General features: G+C 32.8%; 1 protein-coding gene and 1 long non-coding RNA gene across 2 annotated transcripts in view; one reads left to right on the forward strand and one right to left on the reverse strand.

Moving 5' to 3' along the window:
* Positions 1-23,938, forward strand: part of LOC135845921 (uncharacterized) — an 85,532-nt gene that overhangs the window by 12,010 nt on the left and 49,584 nt on the right. The gene's annotated exons all lie outside the window — the stretch shown is intronic.
* Positions 1-23,938, reverse strand: part of LOC135845920 (tyrosine-protein kinase Dnt-like) — a 140,987-nt gene that overhangs the window by 5,903 nt on the left and 111,146 nt on the right. The window contains exons 6-8 of the mRNA XM_065364794.1: positions 13,313-13,499; positions 9,211-9,370; positions 4,696-4,845 (exon numbers count right to left, since the gene is read on the reverse strand). Of these exons, the coding sequence (XP_065220866.1) occupies positions 4,696-4,845; positions 9,211-9,370; positions 13,313-13,499 (497 nt within the window). The remainder of the gene's footprint in view (positions 1-4,695; positions 4,846-9,210; positions 9,371-13,312; positions 13,500-23,938) is intronic.

Raw genomic sequence — 23,938 nt, forward strand, 5'->3', positions numbered from 1 at the left:
TTTACCTTCTGATAAATTGCTGTGATAGTCACTTTTTATCCGAGTAAGATTTTTAGTAAAGAATATGGCCTTTGACTGGGATCCTAAAAAGGAAAGTTTGCCTACTCTTTACCAAAATTTGGAATTATGTGATCCATTTTTCGAATTTGAACAACTTTTTTTCAAAGATTTGGATTCGTCTTTTTTTAAAACATGTAAATTGAATTTTTCGCGGATACTCAAATTTGGTTTGTTTAAAGATCATTTTTCATCTCTCGGGTCAATTTGATACAAATTCAATGAATATTTATTGGATTTTTCGGCGAATGTTTTGGTTTTATGTTTCAGAAAATCTATTAATAGAAAGAGTTCTACCAAAATTCGACATTCCAGAAAAAAATTGAAATACACATACATTCGCGCGATTGGTTGCATAGATGTCTCAATTGGATAAAATTCTGAATTTTCATTTTTATTTTGAAGGCCAATAGACCAAAATGATGTCTACAGGGTGTTAAGCAGGTCCTTCCGGTTGAAAGAAGCATCTCTTTTTGTTCGAAGGTCGTTGCATTTTCCAAATTTTACAAGTGCCATTTTTCATCAAAATTGAGCAATGAAATACATCGCAATTTTTAGTTTTTTAAACGTTGAAATTACTCAAATTTTCATGTATTAAACGTTGAAATACTTGGCAAAAATTGTAAGTTAAAAAAATAGGTTCTATGTACGTGTATTTGAAAAGTTGTTGGATCTTTCCTTTGTTTTTTTTTTTTTGATGTTTGATGAATTTGAAATTTTTTGAGAGGGGTGGGAAGAAGGAGGAAAGTATTAGCCCATTTTTTGTTCTGAAAATGTCTCCATAAGGTTCTTATTTTTGGCTTTGAGACTTTATTAGACACCCTGGTTAAGTTCAAATGATTTTTTCAGTGTGAAATTTGGGGAAAAGTATTTGAAACCAATTGCGTTAATCTGTGCAAAAAATTGTTTTTAAAATTTTTTCCAAAAATCACTCAAAAGTCTCACTTTTTTCCTAAAATTACCAAAAAGTTTCAGAAAAGTCTCTCGCTTTCTTGACAAAAATCTCAAAAAAGTATAATTTTTTTGCTATTTCCAAAAAGTTCTGTTTTTCGCTAAAATTGACAATTTTTGCTTTTTACCAAAAATAGATTCAATAATTCTCGCTTTTTAGCAAAATTGCTACAAATTGTCGGTTTTTTGCCAAAAAAAAAACCAAAAAGTCTTTGATTTTTTCCAAAACTGTTGCAAAAGTTGCCTAAAAGCCTTCTCTTTGTTGCAATTGTCAAAGTCTCGTTTTTTTTTTTTTCATTTTCAACAAAAACCAGTTTTTTGTCAAGAATTGATAAAAGTTTCCTTTTCAGCAACATTGCCAAAAAAATTTCCAAAAAATAGATACTCAAAAGGCTCACTTTTTTCCGTAAAATTGCCAAAAAGTTACAGAAAATTTAAGTCTCGCTTTTCTCGACAAAAAATTTTTTTTGCCAATTTTTTTCCAAAAGTCCTGCTTTTTGCTGAAATTCTCAAAGTCTTGCTTTTTGCCAAAAATCTCGCTGTTTACCAAAGTTGCTACAAATTGTCGTTTTTTTGTAAAAAATTCCAAAAAGTATCATTTTTTTCCAAAAGTGACGTTTTTTGCAAAAATTGTCTAAAAACCTCCTTTTTGTTGCAATTGTTAAAGTCTCGTTTCATTTATATATTTATTTACTTTATCAGAAGGTTGCAAAACAGTTTATCTTTTTAAAATCAAGAACCAGAACATTTTAAAATTATTCAAAAACTGACAAAATTCAAGAGAAAATTGAGTAAGTAGGTATCGTTAAAATTGTAAGAATTAAATGCGAGTTGATGAAATATACGAAAAGTTAGAAATATTGAGGTGAAAACTGTTGAAAATTATGGAAAAACATATTTTAAAAATATTACATAAAGAAGAAAAGTTGATAAAATACCATCAAAATCAAGCAAAACTGTTCAATTGTTGGAATAATTTGCTCAATTGACATAAAAATTGCAGAAAACAAACTAAAAATGCAGGGTGTCTTAATGGTCATGAAAGTCATGAAAAAGTCATGAATTATGGAAGGTGGTCATAAAAGTCCTGAAAAGTCATGAAATAGTCGCGAATTTCGCTCGAAACACGAATTGAACATTTTTTAAAAAGCCCATAAAATGAAAAAAATATACGTAAAAATAAAAATGTGTTCAAATAATCAGAAAAATAAACCGCAATTTCAAGTTATTTATTTTTTTGTGAGGGGGGGGGGGTATTTACATGCGGTAAAAATGTGAAAAATAGGTCATGAAGAAGTCATGATTTTTTGTCTGGGAGTTTTGTTAGACATCCTGAAATGGATAAAGTTCGAGAAAAATGATAAATTCGCGAAAAATGCTGATTTCGAAACAATAGTCTTAAATTGAAGGGAAAAAATCAAATTTTTCAATAAAAATATTGCAAACAAATAATAAACTCGTGCGAATGTTTTTTGAAACTTCAAAAATTCGAATAATTTTATCCCTTTTCTACTTCTGGGCTTCTATTACGTGACCAAAGCATCAAGAAATTGAAAATGACATAATACATAGGTACAATATTGATTAGGATTTCAAGGGCTCTGAATTTGAATATCTCTTTATTTTTGGAAAGGACCTCCTGGTGCCCGTCTAAACCCTGAACTTTATTTTAAAAATTTAACAATAGTTTCTGGAAAGTAAAAACTCCCCAACCCCAGGAGACTCGAGACGAAAATTATGATGATTATTTCACTACATCATGGAGAGGAACTCGTGAAATTTTTCCTACAAAATCGGAGGATCACACTTCATTTTTAATTCAAATTCATTCAAACTCTTTTTGTAGAAGTTTTTGAAAATTAGAAAATTCACAAATCATACCAAAGCTCTGAAATTATTAGAAACGTCCATAAGTGATTTCAGGAAAATTTTAAGCCTCCCAAGTAGGTAGTAAGTATGTACATCAGTTCAATCAAATTTTTATTTCTCAATGAGAAATTGGTCAAATTAATATTTTTTCAAAAAATACACCAAAAATTTGATAAATTTTAAATATTGAGGGCTACCAGAAACACCAATACCAAAATTTCATATGTGCATATTTTGTAATAGATATCCAGATCCACCCCTTCTTGATTCGAACACGAATTCAGTTTTCAAACATTTAGGCACAATTCGAATAATCACACAAAGGCAATTTTACTCATTTTAAAAAGTCACATAAAAAGATATTCTCCGCTACGGTGCATGCATACGAATCGCACCCCAAATACACAATATTTAAAAGATTCTTCCAAATTCTCCCTCATCTTTTTGTCACAATGTATCAATATACTCTTCTTACATCATTTATTCCACAAAGGCTCCAAAATACATACATTTAAGTACATAAAAGCAGCTCATAGGTGGTCGACAAACATCAGTTATTTTCCAATATTTCATTTATTCGTTTTTTTTTTTTTTGAATGAAAATAAACATAAATATTGTGAGACGTGTGATTCAGTAAAGAAAAAACCTTTGTTGTAACGGACAATCGGATCCAGGAACCACATCACGACAACAGATTTAATCCGAAACGTATATATAATCTTAGAAAAGAACACTCACACCTGAGAGCATCATCACCGCATATAATGACACATTACATTACAAAGAGAAAAAAACCCACCAGACTGGACATATGACTTCATCCAGAACACTTTATGCCATATTTACCGGTGTTTTATTCAAGATGCGATCGTAATACTTAATAGTACCTTTATTTACATGCGAGTTCTTTTTTTTTCTTCCTCTGTGTATATCGATTCACGACGATATTATAAAACCACGCATAATTAATTCATCGCTTATAAAATACACACAAGTGAACCTATAAGTTTATGTAGATACCACAATGACAACTCACGACATGCGGTCAGCGTACCTATTTACTTTGGTCGACAATCGTTGAAGAGACAGAATGAAAAAAAAACTAGGTTCCGGAGCTGTGGTTGTAGATTTTGATATGTCAACTTTTCGAGAAAAAAAATTCGTCAATTTAAACAACCAGAAAGTGAAGTGTACTATCTGGATTTTTGGAGGAAAAAAATCCCAGGTATACTTTAGAGATGAATGGTGCAAAGTAACGAAAACGAAATAAAAAATGAGAACGTACGAGTAAGCTCGTTTAAAGTTTCGAGGGCCAACAGAAGCGAGCTTCGCAGCTTATCATCCATTAGATATAATTCATTTACTAAAAACTAACGCGATAAAGATAAAAAGCAAAAGGCCGATGAAATGTTTAACTTGAGGGTGTACTCGTACCATCGTTCGTCGTATAGTCATAGACGACTTTACAAGAGGTAGAAAAAATGTTGCCAAAGGGGGGCAGTTGTTATTTACAGGCTGACGCACAACGAACGCACCGATAGGTATAGAGGTGAGCTGCCTCACCATAGGGCGAATCTTTTTAATTATTACGAACGTTAAACAGTATAGTCGAGGAAAGCCACATCGTTTGTAATTAATACTGTATGAAAGTTTATACGGTTAGTACTTTGAACGAGAGCTATATACCTGGATACTTTGACAAATTTTTTCTCCCTGATGCGAGATGGCCAGGGTGTGTCGTGTTGCGTTAGCCGAGGATACTTTGAAAAAGAGATATTCTAGATAATTACTAAGAGTAGATAAATGCTTTTACTTACACGCAATTTCTCGCTGCCAGGTCTTTGTGATAAAAGCCATTAGTATGCAGGAACACGCCGGCTACCGCCACTTGTATCGCCATGTTGATGATATCTTGTGTGTGTAACGAATATTGTCCACCGTCTCGAACTCTACAGTTTTGAAGATACCTGCCGTGACAAATACGTATTTCCTGTTTTTAGCTCAAAATAAGAAGAAAAAAACACAGAAAACACCTCTGCTCGGAGTTGTGTCTAGCAAGATATACATACTACTTATTCATAGGTATAAATTATTTGTCTTTTTCCACTTATGTGTATGTAATCGTGAGCACACAGTTACGCATTTTTATGAGGCAGCCGAAAGAAAGGATGAGAGGGGCAGGGGAGGGAGAAATTAAATGTCGATTATAATTTACGAGATTGTGTGTTTGGTAAGATCTGACTATAGTGTTTTTTAATTTTTGCTGAATGATGATTTCAAACTCCTAAGTAATTCCAGCGGCGTTGGTTGATATGGGATTTTTCGTCCTACGTTACAGGGTGTCTAAAAAATCGTGAAACTTGACTTGTTCATTTCTTGAAGAATTGAATGAAAGTTGAAGTATTTTGAAGGAGCATATTTTGAAACTTTCATTTCCAAAATTTTAGCTGTATTGAATTTCTGATTTTTGACAAGATTTTGAAAATTTGTAGATCGTTGTGTTTTTATTTGAGATTCCTATTTGTTTTGGAGCTTATATTGATGAGAGAACTTCTCAGTCTCTTAGTGACCGATTTTGATCATTTTTTAAAAGTATTATCAAAGCAAAAAAATTCGTCAACTGCTTAAGTGGAAAATTGAGGGTCTTGAAAGGTTTTAAATTCATCAAAGTGTCCAAAAATTTCACACACCGATGAAAAAATGTAATTGTCTGTTGGTATTCCAGAAAGCCTGATTACTTTTTGATTTCAAAATTTTGACTTGAATGAGGAGAGAGAATGAATAAATTCTTCAAAAAAAAGTTGTGAAATGTCGATTAATACACTTTCTTTGCTCTTGCCAAAATCAAAAGACGAGATTTTGAAATTTTTTTTGGAAAAATCTGGGCATAAAAATACACATTTTTTCATTCATGTCAAAATTAATCCTCAAAATATGATTTATTAAAAAGCAGATTCCAAGAGTTGTAGCTGCTTATAATCACTCATTTTGGGATGTTGATTTTTTTTTTTCAGAAAAATTTGAGTCTCTAGAAATAAAATTGTTCTCACTCATGCAAAAATTGATCCTCTAAATGTGAATGAAATTCAAAAGTGACCGAAACTGTGTTTTTCTGAATTGGATCATTCGACTTATCACTCACTCTTGGGAAATTCCAATTCAAATCTTCGTAGGACTCAGAATTTTCCTTTTTTAACAGCTAAAATTTTTCTGAGAGCTTCTCTATAAGTTCCCAATTTCCCATACGTGTACTTAATAGAGGGGGTTCCTTGAGGGAGATTTCGATCCCTTCGATGAATTTTTGAAATTCTACTTAAGGGTTTGGAAAATGTTGGGTATCACAGTATTTGGTTTTCAAATTGCTTTCTATACAGCTCAGCTCGAAAGTTCACCATTGTGCAGCTGGACATTTCTCATAAAAAATACCAAATGTTAAGAAAGGTGAATTTCAAGGGAGGTAAGGAGAGCTCAGAATAAGATTTTAAAAAATCATTTTTGTCAGGAAGGTTTTTTTCATTTTCAGACTTTGAATGTGGTCAAAAAGTAAAAGTACTTAAGGATTCTCACAATTGACTGGATCTCTCTTTAATCCTTCCCAATGTTGATTTTTGAGTTTTTGATAAAATTGAAACGAGTTTCAGATCGACTAAAAATGGCGAAATCTGATCTTGAGAGTTCTGTATTAGCCTTATTGATACAAATTTTTGTCAATTTTACTACAAAGTGTTTTTATTTCGAGTATATTTGAACCTGTGCAAGGTCATTCACCTCTAAAATTGAGAAATGATGATGAGATTTTCTCGAACTGGTCCATTTAAATTCAAAATTTATTTCAACTGATTCTAATTTTTTTTTTGCCAATAATTTCCAAATATTGCTAATTTTTGTTCAAATTTTCAAATTTTTGCTTTTTAGCAAAATAGCTAAAAATTTTCATTTTTATTTTTTTTTTGCCAACAATTTCCATTGCTAATTTTTGTTGAAATTTTCAAATTTTCGCTTTTTAGCAAAATATAGCTACCTAAAGGTTTTTATTTTTGGAAAAAGATTATCCAAAATCTACGCTTTTTCATCAGAAATTGCCAAAAAGTAGGTATCACTTTTTCGACAACACCTACTTACTTAATTATGTACTTCCCAAAAAGCCCTGCTTTTTGCCCAAAATTGTCACAGGACTCGTGCTAGGTTACTTTTTAAGCAACAAAGTCAACCTTTGATTACCTTTTTAAAAATGTTGGTTTCCAAAGTTACTTACTTTTTTTTGAAAAGATGTTTGAAAAAAAATGAAAATTTAAATTGTCCGAGTCTCGCATTCTGTCAAAAATTGCAAAAAATGTTTATTTCTTACCAAAAAAAAGCTAAAAATTGTCGTCTTTTTGGTGAAAAATTTAAACCCCCCTAAAAATTCTCAATTTTCAGCTAAAAACTGCCTAAAAACTTCGTTTGCTTTCAAAAAGTTGTGAAAAAGTCTCACTCTTTTGCCAATCAAGTATTACAAAATGGTCTTGTTTTTCAGCAAAAAGTGAAAAAATTGTCGTTTTTTAAAAATCATAATTGCTGAAAATCTACGCTATTTATTTAAAATTTAGAAAAATTTTCATTTTCTTTCATTTGCCAATGGCTCACACTTTCATTAAAAAGTTTCGCTTTTTTCCAATACTTCTCAAAAATTCTCGTCTTATTCTAAAAATGTCAGCCTCGTTTTTTTACCAAAAAGTAAAGTTGCAAAATAGTTTCAGTTTCACTTTTTTACAAAAATTGTAAAAATTATCACTTTTTTGGGAATATTTGTCAAAATTCCTAAAAATTTCTAAAATCCTGCTTGCGAGTTTCATCATCAAATTTTAATTGTAATATATTGTTTCATAATTTTTTTTTTACATTTTTCTTGCGTTTACAAGTTTTCTGGTTATTTTTTCCACTTTTTTTGCTTACTCAAGTTACTTTTTTTTAAAGAAAAAATTGAGTACGAGCCAATTTCCTTTTCCACCTCTGAATAATCTTTTTCCTCTTTTCGATTTGTTGTATAAACAAGCAAGGTCACAGGTGACCTGGCAACGGGTTCCCCGCAAATCATACCATAAAAATATTTAAAAAACGCCTTTCTAAGTTTCTGTTTCTATTATTGTATTATTAATAATTACGAGTACTACTTTTTTATAAACACGATGAAATATCATTTCATTCATAACGTTTCATAATGAGAATTGAAAATTGTGGAAAATGGCCTTGCTTTAATTTTAAAAGTGAAACAAAAAACAAAAACAAGCTATAAAGCATAAACAAAATGAGGAGGTTTTGTTTTTTTGTTTGTTATTTAGAAATGCATTTCAAAAAAAAAAACAAGTTATTATTAGTTACTTCTACTTAATAATCATTTGTTCGAATAATTAGATTGGTTGAAAAGAATAATACAATTTGGTGATGAGTTTAAGTACATTTTTCAAACAGACGTTTTCAAGTTTCATCTCATTTATTCCATTCCAGTTCCAGTTTAATGAATTATGATGTACATGGTTACTTCATCAAGTAAAAAAAATTGAAAAATTGAATTGGAATGTGCGGCTAATAGAAAAATTTATTGAATAAACAGTAATAATTGTTGGCTGATAAAAACGAAGTTGAAAATGCGTAGCAACGAGTGTTGTTGAAGAAACTGAAAAACACTAAGCACGTAAAAAGGTGTCTTATGGGTAGCGTAATACGCATCACATCAGACACCTTTCTAAATAACGCGGGGCGCTGAATTCTCCATAGCGATTTTAATAGGGTTCCCCGTGGTGGGGGAACCCTAAAAATGTCATAATGTTCTATAAAAATCTGTACCCAGTTTATCACAATTTTGGAAACATTTTCCAGTTTGTAAAACAGTCTTTTAATCGTATTTTTCAGCATATCTATGTACTGTAAAAAAGGCTTAATTCATTATTGAAACTCATTTTTAATAAAAAGGAAGAACAACAGTAGATCGAAAAAAATTGATTTTGACGAAGTTCAGAGGAGACCTTCATTGTCAATTTGAGCTGAAAATCACTCAGGTGAAATTTTAGCTCCGGAGGTCGGAGATAAAAGCTCATCATGAGAAAAGTTCTATACCTTAATCGAGTGAGAATTAAAAATCATCGGTCAAGATTTACCAAACATACGATAGCTGAACAAATTAATTATACGTATCGGAAAGGGTTTTAAAAGAGAAGTACCTGAAGGTACAGGGCACAGGTAGAGATACCTACTCGTACATTGGATGCTGCTGCGTAACTCTCCTGTTCTGCTCTCCGATATATAAAGACATCACGCGACATATTTTTTATCTTAATCGATAGCATACTCACTTTTTTAAATTCCCTATACTAGTGGCCGGATATATTAACATGGGTGGATAATATAAATCTGTGTTTGTGGCAATTACCGACAATATATTAACGTGTTTTAAATCGAACATCATCAATCCTTCGGAAAGGAATGTTGATATTTGTTGATCCGATGCTTCATCTGTAAAAAAAAAAAAGAAAAAAACGAAAAAAATTAAAAGCTCCCGTACACAACGACGTGTTAACTTAAAGGTAAAAAGAACCTTTTAGCGAGAAGTTTGTTAGATTAGGAAGAAATAACTCTTGCTTCTCAGTTTTTACTATTTATTAGTGCAAAGCTTTTCAAACACCAAGTGTTCATCATCAGGCTTAAATCACTATTGAACAAAATAACCAAGTCTACAAGCTTATATACTAGTGTACAAGGGTGTGGTAGTTTAACAGTACAAGGGTGTGGCAGTACAAGGGTGTGGTCATGTGGAAGAGGGTGTGGTTGTAGGTGAGGATGTGGTAGGAGTCATGTCTTCAAGTTTGGTTTTAATAACAGAAAGTAGGATATTTTCTAAGGGTTTTAAGTCATTATTTAGTAAATTTGTTTTGTTTTTCATCATGGCTATTGCTTCCCTAATGTTTAATTGAGATGGTTTATCTATTTTTTGTATGAGGTTCAGGTTTTCAAAGGAAGTAGTGTGGTTGGTGGCAATGAGATGATCTGAGAGAGCAGACTTATTTTCATATTTGTATTTAGCATAATAAAGATGTTCCTTGAACCTCTTTTTGATGTTTCTTTTGGTTTGACCTATATAAATTCCTCGTCGTATTATAAGAATGGGGAAAACTCATCGAGTGTGAAGTGTAACGTGTGTGAAAATTATTTTCCTATTTGTGTATTTTTTTATTTGGACGTTTTGTCGCGTACTACTACTCGTACGTACATATCGAAACGTCGACGTCGTTCCAATACTGTAGAGTGTGGAGCCTTTTCCTGGTACCTTACCTACATTTATATCGACTTTTTTTCTTCTTTTTTTTTTCGTGATGTATTGAATAACGCTCGAGTTGCGGTGTAATTTGTGCTCGGAGGTTTTACCGGTGTCCTGTATATTTTGGGCGAGGGTGGTTGGTATTGGATGAACGAATTTTACTGTGTGGAAGTCGAATGAAAATGAGTTTTTAGGTGATAATTTGACTAGCTTGGTAATGGTAATAATGTCTTTCTAGGTGTGAACCGAGGTGTGAAATTCTTCGCTGAGATGGTCTCGTTACCGGTTCTTGGATTGGTAGGGAAAGGTGAAGGAGTGATTTTAAAACATCTCCGGAGTATTCTTCTTCATTGTGTACAAATTGGGTTGAAACGAATGATGTTTCATTTTTTTTCTCGTCAATTTTATCAATTTTCTTTCTATATTTCTTGACCAGGCGTGGGCTGGGTCGGTTGGAGGCGCTTGGTGGATTTACCGAATGAGACCCTCAAACCTTTACCCCTCCTCCCTCAAATCTTTCTCCTACTGTTTTTTTCTTGGTTGTTTTTTTAAAAATTTTATTCACTTTTACGAGAACAACTGGAGTTTTTTTTGAGAGGAATAGAGTGTAGTTGGGAAGAGGGGGGGGGGGGGTCAGACCGGAAATTTGCCCACTGGTATGAGAAAAAAAAATGTCAATTTTACCGAATAAAATTACGATTTTTTTAGATGAGATACAAATAAATGATGAAATTGCAATTTGGCCAATTGATAAAAATAATTGGTACTCAAATTAATTAAGTTCATTAAAAAATTGTAATTTTCATTTTTGAATTTACGGAAGATTCAAATTGGGATTTTTTTTAGTTTAGAGATAAAAATTGACCCCAGGGAAGCAAGAGCAAAAAGCTTTCAAAAATTTAGGTTTCGAGAGGTTAAAACAATGTTTGAAAAAATTGTTCGTTTCTTTAGATCCAAAAATTGTAGAATTCGAATGATGAGTTTTTAAAAATTTGAAAATTTTACAAATGAAGAGTAAACAGACTTCAGTGAAGCGAGGACAGGGCTGGTACCAAATCCCCCCCAAAGTAATTTTGTAACTGAAAAAATTCGAAAAAGTAACCAAAATGTAATTGAAAAATAGCCAAAAAAAATGACAAATTGCAAGCAAAACATTTTATCACAGAAAAAATCTCCTCCCCCCCCCAAAAAACGGAAGAAGTATTACGAATTGAAATGTATTTAATTTTGAGAAGTTGGTAAACTATTTTGAAACTACGAGGATGAAAAATTGAGACTTTTTGTCAATTTTTTGGCATTAAAGTAAAGAGTTTAGCAATCTGACGAAAAAGGTAATTCTTGGAAAAATAAAACAAGACTGACAATTTTAACAAAAGAAGTGGTTTTCTGACAGTTTCTGGATAAAAGCGATGCGTTTGGACAATTTTTTAAAAATAAACTAAAAATTCAAAATTTTCTAAAAAACGACTATTTTTAGAAATTTTGTTAAAAAGCGAGGATTTTTTTACGATTTTTGGCAGACAGCAAGATTTTGACAATTTTAGCGAAAAGAACTTTGTGAGAATTATTGGTAAAAAGGGATTTTTTGGCAATTTCTGGCAAATACCTAAGCGGGGCTTTTAGATAATTTTAAAGAAAAAAAATTTAAAGCAAAAATTTGTTAATTTTGGTATAAATCAACAATTTTTGAGAATAAAAAATTGAGCTCGTACGTCTTTCTTTGCAACTTACCTACTCGTATGACAATTTCACGTAAAAAATCAAGAATTTTCAGCAATTTGGGGAAGATTTTTGAACAATTTTCTAAAGTTTCTTAGAATTTTTTGCAAAAAAACCGAGAATTTTGACAATTTTAAGCCAAAAGCAAGACTGACTATTTTTGAGGAAAAGCACGAATTTTTGGCTATTATTGACCAAAAAAATTATTCTTTTTCGCAATCCTCGTTAAAAATGGGAAACATTTTTCATCATTGACATTTTTTTAGGCAAAAAAAGCGGTATTTTTAGGTAATTTTTAGTAAGGCGAATGGCCATACTTCTATTTTGTCGAAATTTCAAGTTTCAAAAATCTGCTGGAGACTCCAGAAATTTTCAAAAAGTCGCTGGAGACTCCAAAACGACATAAACCCACCTGAAGTCGTCTTCAGAGAATGCTAAAATTTGAGTGCAGAGTAAATTTCGGCTTTTCATCTTCATTTAAAGTTTCAGAAATCTACTGGAGGCTCCAGGAATTTTCAAAAAGTCGCTGGAGGCTCCAAAATGACATAAACCCACCTGAAGTCGTCTTCAGAGAATGCTAAAATTTGAGTGCACAGTAAATTTCGGCTTTTCATCTTCATTTGAAGTTTCAGAAATCTACTGGAGGCTCCAGGAATTTTCAAAAAGTCGCTGGAGACTCCAAAACGACTATTGAAATTAGTTTGCAAAATGAATTTCGGCTTTCCAACTCCATTTGATGAAATTTTGTGGGAATTTCAACTTTCAAAAATCTGCTGGAGGCTCCAAAACTACTCTAAACGGTCTGAAACAATTTCCAATCGATTTGGTAGGTCGAAAATAGGGTATATCCCAAATTTCAGCTTTCTAGGTCAATTTGTTAAAATTTTGATTTTTCCCCTCATTGGCCTAAATTTGATTTTCAAAAATTCACAAAAAATCGAAAAAGACACTCGAGCTCTTGAAATTTTGTTAGGTGATGAATTTTTGCCTGCTCTTTCGATCTACCTTTGCACAGTTTAAAAAATTTCGTGCAAGTTCTATGTTGGAACGCAAAATCTGCGATTTCGGCTGACCTATCAATCAAAATGGCCGCCATTTTGTGAGTAGGACCATGTTTTTTTTTAGAGGACAAGGGCTAAAAATGTTCCTTATGACTTCTCCCCTTTCGACCGAGGGGGGGGGGGTGCAATAGCTTCTTATGCGGGCTCCCCAACTATGACTTTTTTTTCCTTCGCCGAATTAATAGAGCTTTGATATTTTTTCGATTGAAAAATCAACCACACGAGCCAAGAAAATCAGTTCCCCATAAACGCAAGGTGTTGCATTCGTGACAACCGATCTCCGAGAAATTATGGCAAAATATATGTACATACAGCATAGAGCTTTTAAACAGAGAAGGTGAAAAGGCTTCGCCAACTTACCAGATACAGTCTTGATTAATACGTTTTGTAATTTATCGCCGTTATGAAATTGCTTTAATAATCCACGGTAGATTCTGCCGAAAGCCCCTTCTTGAACTAATCGTTGGATTATTACGGAATTACGGTTAACGTTTAACTGCAGTAATCTTTCGTTGACATCTTGTTGTCTCGGATCTTCTAGTATGGGCTGAAAATAAGAAAAAAGATGGAAAAAAATCAGCGTGATTTTCGTATATAGCTGGCGGTACAATACGTAATTTATTTCTAGGTCTAGATATAGGTAGGCTGAAAAATAATATAGTTACGGGTAGAAAATATGACGAGAAATTCGCCCGGCTATAAATAATGATAAAATGGCGTCGACAAATCATCGCACAAATATGGTTCCTGTGTTTGGGAATATTTTTTTTTTTCTCCATGAAACAGGACGAGGTCTTTGGATATAGAGATGAAAGGGTAGTATGTGGCCTCGAGTTTGGGTTTTTTCTTCTAAATGTGGGTTACACAGATACGAGTATGTCCAATGTACGTATAAGAAAATGCTGCAATTATCGACATAGGTATTTATTTTAAAGCCAGATTAAAAGTCTAAAGGATTTAGAATTTACGACAGAAGCAGAGAGAAAGAAAGTTGAACGCTGAACGAGATTAAAGGTGCTCGTAGGTAGAGGTTAGGTTAGGTATCTCCGGCGAAATTCTGTTTACAAAGGTACTCGAGAGCGAGATTTACGCCTGCAGCAGATTTCGAAACGACAGCGTCCTTTTAATCTGAGACCCTATCAAAATTAAACAAGTTACATGCTTCCGCTTTTATAGAGAATTCATCTTTCACGTCGCGTGTACCTATTCTCGTATACTTACCTTTCTGTCGAAGCGAATCTAGCTTCGGGTTATTTGATATTATCATCGAATAGAATTCTGTGTTTTCATTTTTTTTCCTGCGACTTTCTTTCTCATCTCGCTCGGTCGGAAATTTTTTTTTTCGAGGGATGATTTTTATATTTCAAAAAATCTCGTCGATGTTGTTTCACGTCGTCAACGTCGTCGTTGACTCGCCGGAATAGCCTGCAGCTTCGAAATGTTATATTAAAATTGACGAAAGTAAAAGAATTAACTCGTTTAAATAGCGGTTCGGTGCACGATGCTTGTCGAAGTCGAACTACAACACAAAGCTCGGAAAATTTTTTTTTGACGATGAGCACCCTGCTTATACGTAGGTATATCGGTGCTCTTTTTACCCTCTTTTAACGTACACGATTGTGTTTTCATTGTGTCGACAATCTCGCTGATTTGAAAGCTACATTTTAAATAAATATCGGTGATGATGTTTGCCTAAAGCTCGTACCGTGTTTGTGTATGTCGACGACTCGACGTAGGTAACATATTTTTGTTTTTGAAATAAAAGCGAATGTTGGGTTGGTGCCTTTTTAGACGGATTTTCTTTATTTTTGTTAAAAAGCTTCCAGGTATACTGTAGTATATTAGTTTATCCAGTGGATGAAAATGATAGGTAGTACTGTAGGTAATTATGTGAGAAATGAGGTGATCATAACAATTGATGGAGTTCGAGAAGGTGCTGTAGGTGTTTTGAAATGGGGTAGGGGCAGGAGGAAGGGTTGGAAGATAATAATTGACTCTAACTCCATACATATTACAGGGATGAAAAAATACAAGTCAAAATCATTCAAATTCAATCAAAAGATAAGTTGAAACATTACAAACAGATTTGTGCATGCATGAGGTAACAATTTTGGAAAAATTACAAATCGGTGTCAAAAGTCAAAATCAGCGACTTGGGGGTCAGAAAGTTGTTTTCAAAATTCAGGGCTCGTTTTCCTGTCTTCTGCTAAAAATGCCAAGGACTAGGTAGCTCCCTGCCAAAAATGACAAAAAATCTCAGTTTTCGTCAAAATTTCCAAAAATTGATAAATGTCCATTTTTTTACCAAATTAAAAAATGTCTTTCCTTTTCAAAAGTCACTCAAAACTCTTGCTTTAATTTATTGCCCAAAAATTCTCACTTTTTGGCCAAAAAATCGCGATGGAGTATTACTTTTTTTATAAAAAGTGCGAAAAAGAATCACTTTTTTACTGAAAATTGACCAAAATTATTAAATAGCTCCGCTGTTAATCAAATAAACAACAAAACAACAACAAAAAATTGCCGAACGATCTCTTTTTTTGCTAAAAACTGTTGAAAAGTTTCGCTTTTTGGCAAAAAAAATTTGAATTTTCTGACTATCGTTAAAATTGTCAAAAGTCTCGCTTTCTGCCAAAATTAGATGTACCTAAGTAACTATAAGTCGTCCCCTCTCATTGAAAAATTCTCGTTTCTAGCCAAGAATTGCTGAAAATGTTCGCTTCTTTGGCAAAGAAATCCAAGAAATGACACTTTTCCAAAAATTGTCTTGATTTTTGTTAAAAATTGCAAAAATGCTCACTTTTTTGCCAAAGTTTATCAACAAGTTGCTTAATGATCTCTTGACTATTTTTTTTTTTTTTTTTTTTTCAACAAACATTGTCATCCAAAACGGATGAGTGACCAAATTCGAAAGTGAATTCAAACCTCTTTAACGCCCCTTAAAAGTTCGAAGGAACGAAAAGTAAAATTTTTGGGTCAAAAACATGCCATTTCATACCTTTCCTTTTTTTTTGATAACTTTAGCTGCTTCCAAGTAAAAATTTCAACATTATTTTTAAAATTGATTCTGAAAATTTGGTGATTTCGCTAAATAAATTCCAAAATGAAATCAAAAAATTATCAAATTTTTTACGCTCCTGTTCTCTGTATTTTTTAAATTCAAAAACATGGATAAAATTTGGGTGCCATTTATCGGCACGACAGATTAAATCACTCGAACGACAGAAAAAAAGTGTTTTGCACGACAGATGCTAACGTCCCAAAACCACTTTTTTAACGACGGAAACAGTTTTCAACAATCGCACGACAACAAAAATTGAAGTGCACGCCAAGAAAATCAAATAAACGCCAGTGTATGCCCGACAAATAGAATGAAATGCATCGACGACTTTAGGAAATGAACGACGACATAATGATAATAGCGACGAATTTATTCACAAAATCAAAGGCTATAGGTGGATAAGTATGGTGAATTTGCCCTCGAGAGCTTCAGGGTTGATATGTATATACTTGCATGGAAGGTGGGTACCCTTGAGCACCTTCCGTCAGGTAAGTTTCAGACCCCCAGACCCCTCCCCCATTTTTGAGAAACCCCCCTGTTTCTGAAATTACAATAAAAAAATTTTCTCAGCCCCATGTGAACCGATTTTTTCAATTTTTTGGCATGTTGTGAACATCCAGAAGAGGTATCCCCACAAAAAATTTCAATTCCCTCCCCGCACCATATTTTCCTCTCAAAATGGCGTTTTTTAGTTTTGTTTGCCTGTTTTAGCAATGATCATGATTCATCACAAAAATGCGAATAGCATTTTTAAGTGTGTTTTTAACCCCTAAAAAACATATATTTTTTTCAAAAAAATTTTTTTGGTGGGCCGTGGTCAAAAATTGAAAAAATTAACAGAGGGGGGTTAAAAATGGATTCTGGTGTAAATTATTGTTTTTGGTAAACGAGGTATCGTTTCCATATGAAACGAACACCCCGAAAACGAATATAAAGTGCAATTTTATGCTACCCGCATCCACACCCTTCCAGTACCTCTGCCCCCAACTCAATTTTCACTACATTGAAAGTCTATATTTTCATAATGTTGGTGTCGTTTCCATATGACTCGAACACCCCGAACACGAATATGAAGTCCAATTTAGGTAATGTTATACGTAGTTCAATGTATGTGTACTGAGTAGCAGGTACCTACATCGCCAAAACTTCGGATATAACTATTCAACAAAGACATGAATGAAACGAAAATGATATGATATCACTTATTGAAACAAGCGTACCATTCATTATTCACAAATACTGCTCCATTCATGTTCACTAATTCAAACGAGAGGACAAAAATTTGGGGTATCGGGCAATTGAAATAATTTCGTCGGGCTTTCCCATGTTCGTCGTGCATTCCCTTTTTCGTGGCGTGAATTTTCTATGCTAGTCGTTCAAGGTCTGTCGTTCAATGCTGTCGTTTTAATGACCAAAACTGTCGTTAAATCCCTGGTGCAATTCACTTTTTCTGTCGTTCAATTAAAGTTTTCCCATAAAATTTTCCTTTTTGCGAAAATTTTTTAAAAATTTTGGTATTTTTAAATTTGGCTTTAAAGATAAACAAAACGTTTTAAGTAAATTGCGAGAACCCTCAAGTTCCAAAATTATTACTGATGAATTGAATTTTTTTTCTTCCAAAAATCATAACCTAATTTTCAAGTTCAACTTCTGCATTGAAAATTTTCAGAATTCATTACCTCAATTAAATTGAGTACCTAATTTTCTTTGTGAAAAGAGTTAAAAGGAATTACACCATACCCTTTGAAAAAAGACTGTCGATTCAACGATCATTTGAACTCATTTTTGAAAAAAATTGAACCAAGAGTCCACTCAAGAATTGACTCTGAGTTGGAGTTGATAAAAATTTCTTTTTACTCGGCTCTGATTGAAGTACATATGAAGAGCTCTATTCTCCAAAATGGGTTAAGTCATTTAAAAAAAATGCACGTTTTACGGAGTTTTACTTCAAAAGTGAGTCAAGTCATCGATTTTTCAAAGTGATTTTTTCAACAATCAAATTGTTCTATGTCCAAAGAAAGGAAATGTGCACCGACCTTTCGAAACAGAACAAATTTTGGCAACAAAAATTTTAAACGGATTTTTTGGTGAAAAAAATGACTTAACCCACTTTGGAATAGAGCTCTTCATATATATACTAATATGTAGGTACCTATCGTTTCTTTTCGTGATTTTTTTCTGCGTCAAAATGTTTTTTTCCTTTTTCTGCGGAAAATTGTTGAAAAATTGCCCCTTTTCTCCAAAAATTTCTAAAAAGCTCCAACTTTTCCTGAAATTGTCAAAAAGTCTCACTTTCTGCCAGAAATATTGCTATACGTAAGTCTTCCTTTTGGTCAAAATTGCAAAAAATGCTCGTTTCTAACCAAAAATTGCTGAAGATTTTCGTTCTTTTGCTAAGAAAATCCCAGAAGTATCACTTCTATGCAAAAATTGCCAGAAATCCTGCTTTTTGCTAAAATTTTCAAAGTCTCAATCGAGTTTCATTGTTAAATATTCATTGGAATGTTTTGTTTGTTGACTTTTTTTTTTGGTAAATTTATTTGAAATGTAGAAATGTATGTACCGTACCTTTTCTTTTTGGTACTCCAAAATTTCCTCAAATTGATTAAGAATTTCCTGCTTTCATAATGATTAAATTGCTTGATTTGTACTGATTTTTTGGAAAATTGAAAATCTGTATTCTGAACTAGATTTCGCCAAATCAGATGAAGTAGACATTCTACATTGAAATGGGAGAAAATTCGATTCTCATTAGACCTACATAGCTTTCCTATATCAAATCCTACAAATTCCAACAAACCTGTGGTGTCTAGAAATGCATCCAGAAATTTCGGTAACGAGACTTTTAGAACAGTTTGTATCGAATTTTAAAATTTTAAATATTTCCCTGAAACCAAAAAATCTATGTTTTTGGATACTGAATTTGAAAACAGGCTCTTTTTAAAAAAGTCTAATTTTATTTTCATTGAAATGAGATACCTGACTTTTGTGTGTCTCTAAGCAAATTACTGAAAAAAGAAAGAAAAGATGATCATTTTTCACACGAATCTTGTTTTCATTAACACAGATAATTTTCTTCCATTAAAAAAGTCATCATCGAACAATACAGTAATTATTTTTAGCTTAATAATTAGCTACCGTAGGTATATTCCTCTCGCAATTTTTAAAAACATGTTGTATTTTTTATTATCTAAGCTCGCAACAGCCCCCTTTCCCTCCTCCACCTACCCATAAGCCCCTTCGCACAACCATTCCGCTGCTTCTTAAAATAACAACGTGCTAATTACGACCAACAAAAAAAAAAAAAAAAAAAAAAAAAAAACAACGAGAAAAAATAACACGATTTTTTACTACCTACTACATTGGCTCGTTACGTTGTTTTCAAACGGGGTTTTGAGAAACGAAGGGTACATTCTAACCCTTTTCTTAATGGGTAATTTTCTTCGAATAATATCGTAATTTTGATCCCACTCGCCAGTCGCCCGCGCCATCCAAGCAACGAATACGACGAGTATACTTGTAAGCTGAACTGAAGTGCAGATTTAAAGATATATCTGAGCCGGCGGCTCCGGCTCCGCTGCAGCGACTACGTCGAGACTCGAGACTGTAAAGTGCATAAGGCTGCTTTTCTCATCGTCATAAACCCTTTCGCTAATTTTAGCAACCACTGGTATTTGTGCTTGTGCAGTTAACATCCCTCGCAATACGACGACTACTACGGCGGCGGTTCCAAAACCCTATTTTCTTTAGCGCGGGGATACCTTTACCTTGTTGTCGAAACCGGCGAGATAATTTTTTCCTAATATGTTAATAGACTCGGGGGAATATTCCGGCGAAGAATGATGTCTATACTAAATTGAAAAGCGTGTTTATTATTTCATCTACTGAACGCTGAATAGTATCTATACACTCGACTGGGAACAAAAAATTCGATATCGAAATTGCCGCCAACTTAAATGGGCTACTTTTCACGAGTCTGTGTAAGAAATATTCTCGGAGAGAAACGTTAATTGACAAGAAAACGACAGATATCCTTTATCATTTCACCGTGAACGTGAAATTGTTGTCATACAAATAATAACTTTGAAAAATGTTCCACTCTCGAGTAAATTCTTCTCTTCTATATATTTTCGAAATTGAAAAAAACCTTTAACGCGTGCATTATCTATTTTCAAAACATGGCACACTATGGTTGAACGATGAGATAGAGGGGGAGAGAAATGAAGAGTTGTAAATGATTGGAAATTTCGATGTATTTACCCTCCTCCCCCCAAAAAAGGAAAAGCAGAAGGGGTAGGAGATTCCAGTACACACTTTACAGATGATAGGTTCATAAATAATACGAGTAAAATGAATTTAATACTTTTCACACTTTGTTGTGATTACAAAAAAACATTTTTCATCCAAAAAAAAAAAAAAAAAAATAGGAAAAACAATCTGGAGGAAATTGAAGTCTTGGGTGGTCTTTAGAAAAATTTACAAATTTCCACACGATCGATTACGTATTACACGTGGTTGCTGCAGGTGGTTGTACGTGATCTTATATAAGCTACTACGGTGGTGGCACCCTTGTTATTTTTTTTTCTTTCCAACGCCTTCGTTTGTAGAGCCTCATTTGATTTATTTATCACGTACACCGGTACTAGAATAACAATTATTCAACACGAGATTATAATGCGAGGTAGAATATGGATGCTAAATAAGACATAGAATGCGTACTACAAGTCCTGATAGGCATAGGAAAAGACCCTATGCAAGAAGCTTTGATGCTTTTGGAGCCGAATTTTCACAAACTGAATTTCATTTTTCGATTTTTAGCAAATTTTTAAAAAAAATTCAAGTTTGATGCATTTTTTATTAAAAAATTAAAAATAATTGATTACATTGAGGGAGAGAGCAAAACTTTTGTTTTATAATATGTACATGGGTATTTTTTCGATCTTCCAAATCGATTGTTGATTATTTTGAACCATTTTGAAACCTCCAGTGGATTTTTGGATTTTCCCGTTTCCGAAAAAAATCTCATAAAAAGAGGCCAAATGATGTTCGGCACCTATAGATAAACTCGAATGAACGGCTTTTATGACCTTTTTGATCAATATTCAAGTTCAAAATGTATTTTCAAAATACTCTGCCCATTCAAATTCTCGAATTTCACCCCCTTCATTTTCCTCTCATCCTGTCTTTAAATGGAATCGTACCTATGATTTAAAACCTTTTTGCTTCAAATTCAGTCAGTTTTTTCAACAAAAAAATCCCTTGACAAAATCATAAATTCTTTAAATTGATAAGAACTGACTTCAAACATTTGTATTATTTAAATTCAGATCGATTGAAGAATTCACATGATTGATGTAATTTGAGTTGGAGTTGGTGGATGCTGAATTTAAATTTTTTAAATTTTTTTTTTAGACTTTTTCAAAAACCGAAAAATCTGAAAATCTTCTGAAAGCTACAGAGTGGCCTAATATTCCCTGGATCGATTCGAGAGATGTGAATGGTAAACTAAATCCAGGCCTCCTACCTTGATTCAATCTAATTTTGATTTTTAACGGATAATAAATAATAGGTAGGTACGTATCATACCCCTTTGAATTTTTGAAAATTTTCAAAAAATTGAAAGATGAAGTTCAATACTTGAAATTTTGCCTGGTAATGTATGTATTTTGAATGCTCTTTTCCTCGAGTTGATCTGAAAATTTCTGTGCTGGTCGAAAATGGCTCATGAGAGATTTCCAACATGAGATAAAAATAGTCGAAAAGCAGCGCAAAATGCATTATATGCTTCGGTGCCAATGATTTTTAGTCAAATTTTGCATAATTTCAAAACCCATATATTCTCAAAATGACTCAAAAAATGGGGAAAACCACTCACTTTTTGCTAAAAAGTCTCGCTTTTTATCAAACTGCTAAAAAATTTTGCTTTTCAACCAAAAAGCATCAAATATTGCCGAAAAGTCTCACTTGCTTGATTAAAATCACTAAAAATTGTCATTTGTTTGTAAAAAATTCTGAATTGTCTCCCTTTTTTTCCAAAAATTACCCAAAAGTCTGACTTTCTCACTAAAAATTGCTAGAAAAAAATTTTTCCTTTTTGCTAAAATTATCAAAAGCTCGTCGCTGTTTGCCTACATTTTTCAAAAAAAAAATCACCTTTTTTATCAAAAAGTTGTAATAAAGGTCTCACTTTTTCAACCAAAATTGCAAAAAAGTGTTTTGCCAAAAATTCCCAAAAAAATTTGTCACCTTTTTTATCAAAAAGTTGTAATAAAGGTCACACTTTTTCGACCAAAATTGCAAAAAAGTGTTTTGCCAAAAATTTCCAACAAATTTTGCTTTTTCCCAAAAATTGACAAAATTGACAAAAATTACCCTTTTTTTTTACCAAATTTCTGAAGAAATATAGCTTTTTCGTCTAATAATTTCAAAAGTTGCCAGATGGTCTCACTTTTTTGCCAAAAATTTCTGAAAATGGTCGATTTTTGTGAAAAAATTCTAAAAAAATTCTTAATTTTTTTCAAAAACTGCTTAAAAGTCTCAATTTAGCAAAAATTACTTGAAAGTCTCGGATGTTTTTTTTGCCAAAAATTACCAGAAAGTCTTTTTGTAGGTACTACCAAAATGTTGCAAAATAGTCTCACGGTTTTGACCATAAAAAACTAAAAGGTATCATGTTTTTGCAGCCAAGAAGTCTTGCTTTTTGCTGAAATTGTCGTATCGCAATCGAATTTCACTATCGGATTTTTGCTTAATTGAGACTTGAAAAGCATTTGTGGAATTGTTTTCCAAACAATCGCCATTTTTCAATAATTTTAGGTAAAGAAGTGATACTGGTGATTTTTGAAATTTTTATAGGTAAAGAAGCTATAGTTTTTTTTTTAGCAATTTGGTAAAAAAAAATTATCAATTTTTATAGGAGAAAGCAAAACTTTTTGAAAATTACTGGCAAAACACTTTTTTGTCTTTTTTGCAATTTTTGTCGAAAAAGTGAGACTTTTTCTGCAATTTTTTGTTGAAAAATGTGACTTTAGAAATGTTTTGTTTTTTTGGTCATTTTTTTCTGTATTAAAATATTTGTTCACTTCTTGTAATTTTGTTGGTAATTTTTTAGTTGATTTTTTGTTATTTTTGTAACTTTTTTTGGTCACTTTTTTTCCTTTTTTTTTGGAAAAAATTGAGTGCAAGCTCTGTAATTTGGAAGCGTTTATTGTTGATGCAATTTTGAAAAATTGGTACCGAATAATTAATTTGGGATTAGAATCGCTCAAATCTGACAACATTTCAACATCATTTTCAAAAAAAAAAATTACTCGAGAATATTCGAACTCCTCCCATTTCCCTTCGAAAAATCACCTCATGAAACTTCAAATACCCAATTTCAACTTTAATTCATCTCGTCAGACCAATTGTACCTAAGTAAGCAATAATGCATTAAGCATTTAAAATTTCATAAACCCCAATCAACATCATTACCCATCAGCTCCACCACGCCAACCGAACCCCAAATGCCTTCATAGTCGATTGTATGACAAGACGTGTGTGTTTACAGCGACAGTTTTGGTTTTGACATCTCGTTGATTCGTAACTATTGACTCGAAAAAGGGTTACTTTGTACTATCAATTATTTAGTATCGTAAAGGGAGAGGAGCCACCCTCGGCCCTCCATCACTTCGGCTCTTTTGTTCGTCATTGGATACACATTACATCGAATACGTGCACATGAATGAAAGAGAAAAAAAAGAAACACGTACACGTTTTGATGGTCCAACACGCGCATTGTTATACCTTTTTGCAGCCACATCCATGACCCATCCCTTGTATTATACTTTGTATATTCTTTGAAGTTGTTACATGCACCTTTTCGAGAGAGGAAGAGAAAAGAGAATAAAAACCAACATAATAAATAACGTGTACGCGGTGGCAAT

Source organism: Planococcus citri, chromosome 4, assembly GCF_950023065.1.
Source record: "Planococcus citri chromosome 4, ihPlaCitr1.1, whole genome shotgun sequence".
NCBI lineage: Eukaryota > Metazoa > Arthropoda > Insecta > Hemiptera > Pseudococcidae > Planococcus > Planococcus citri.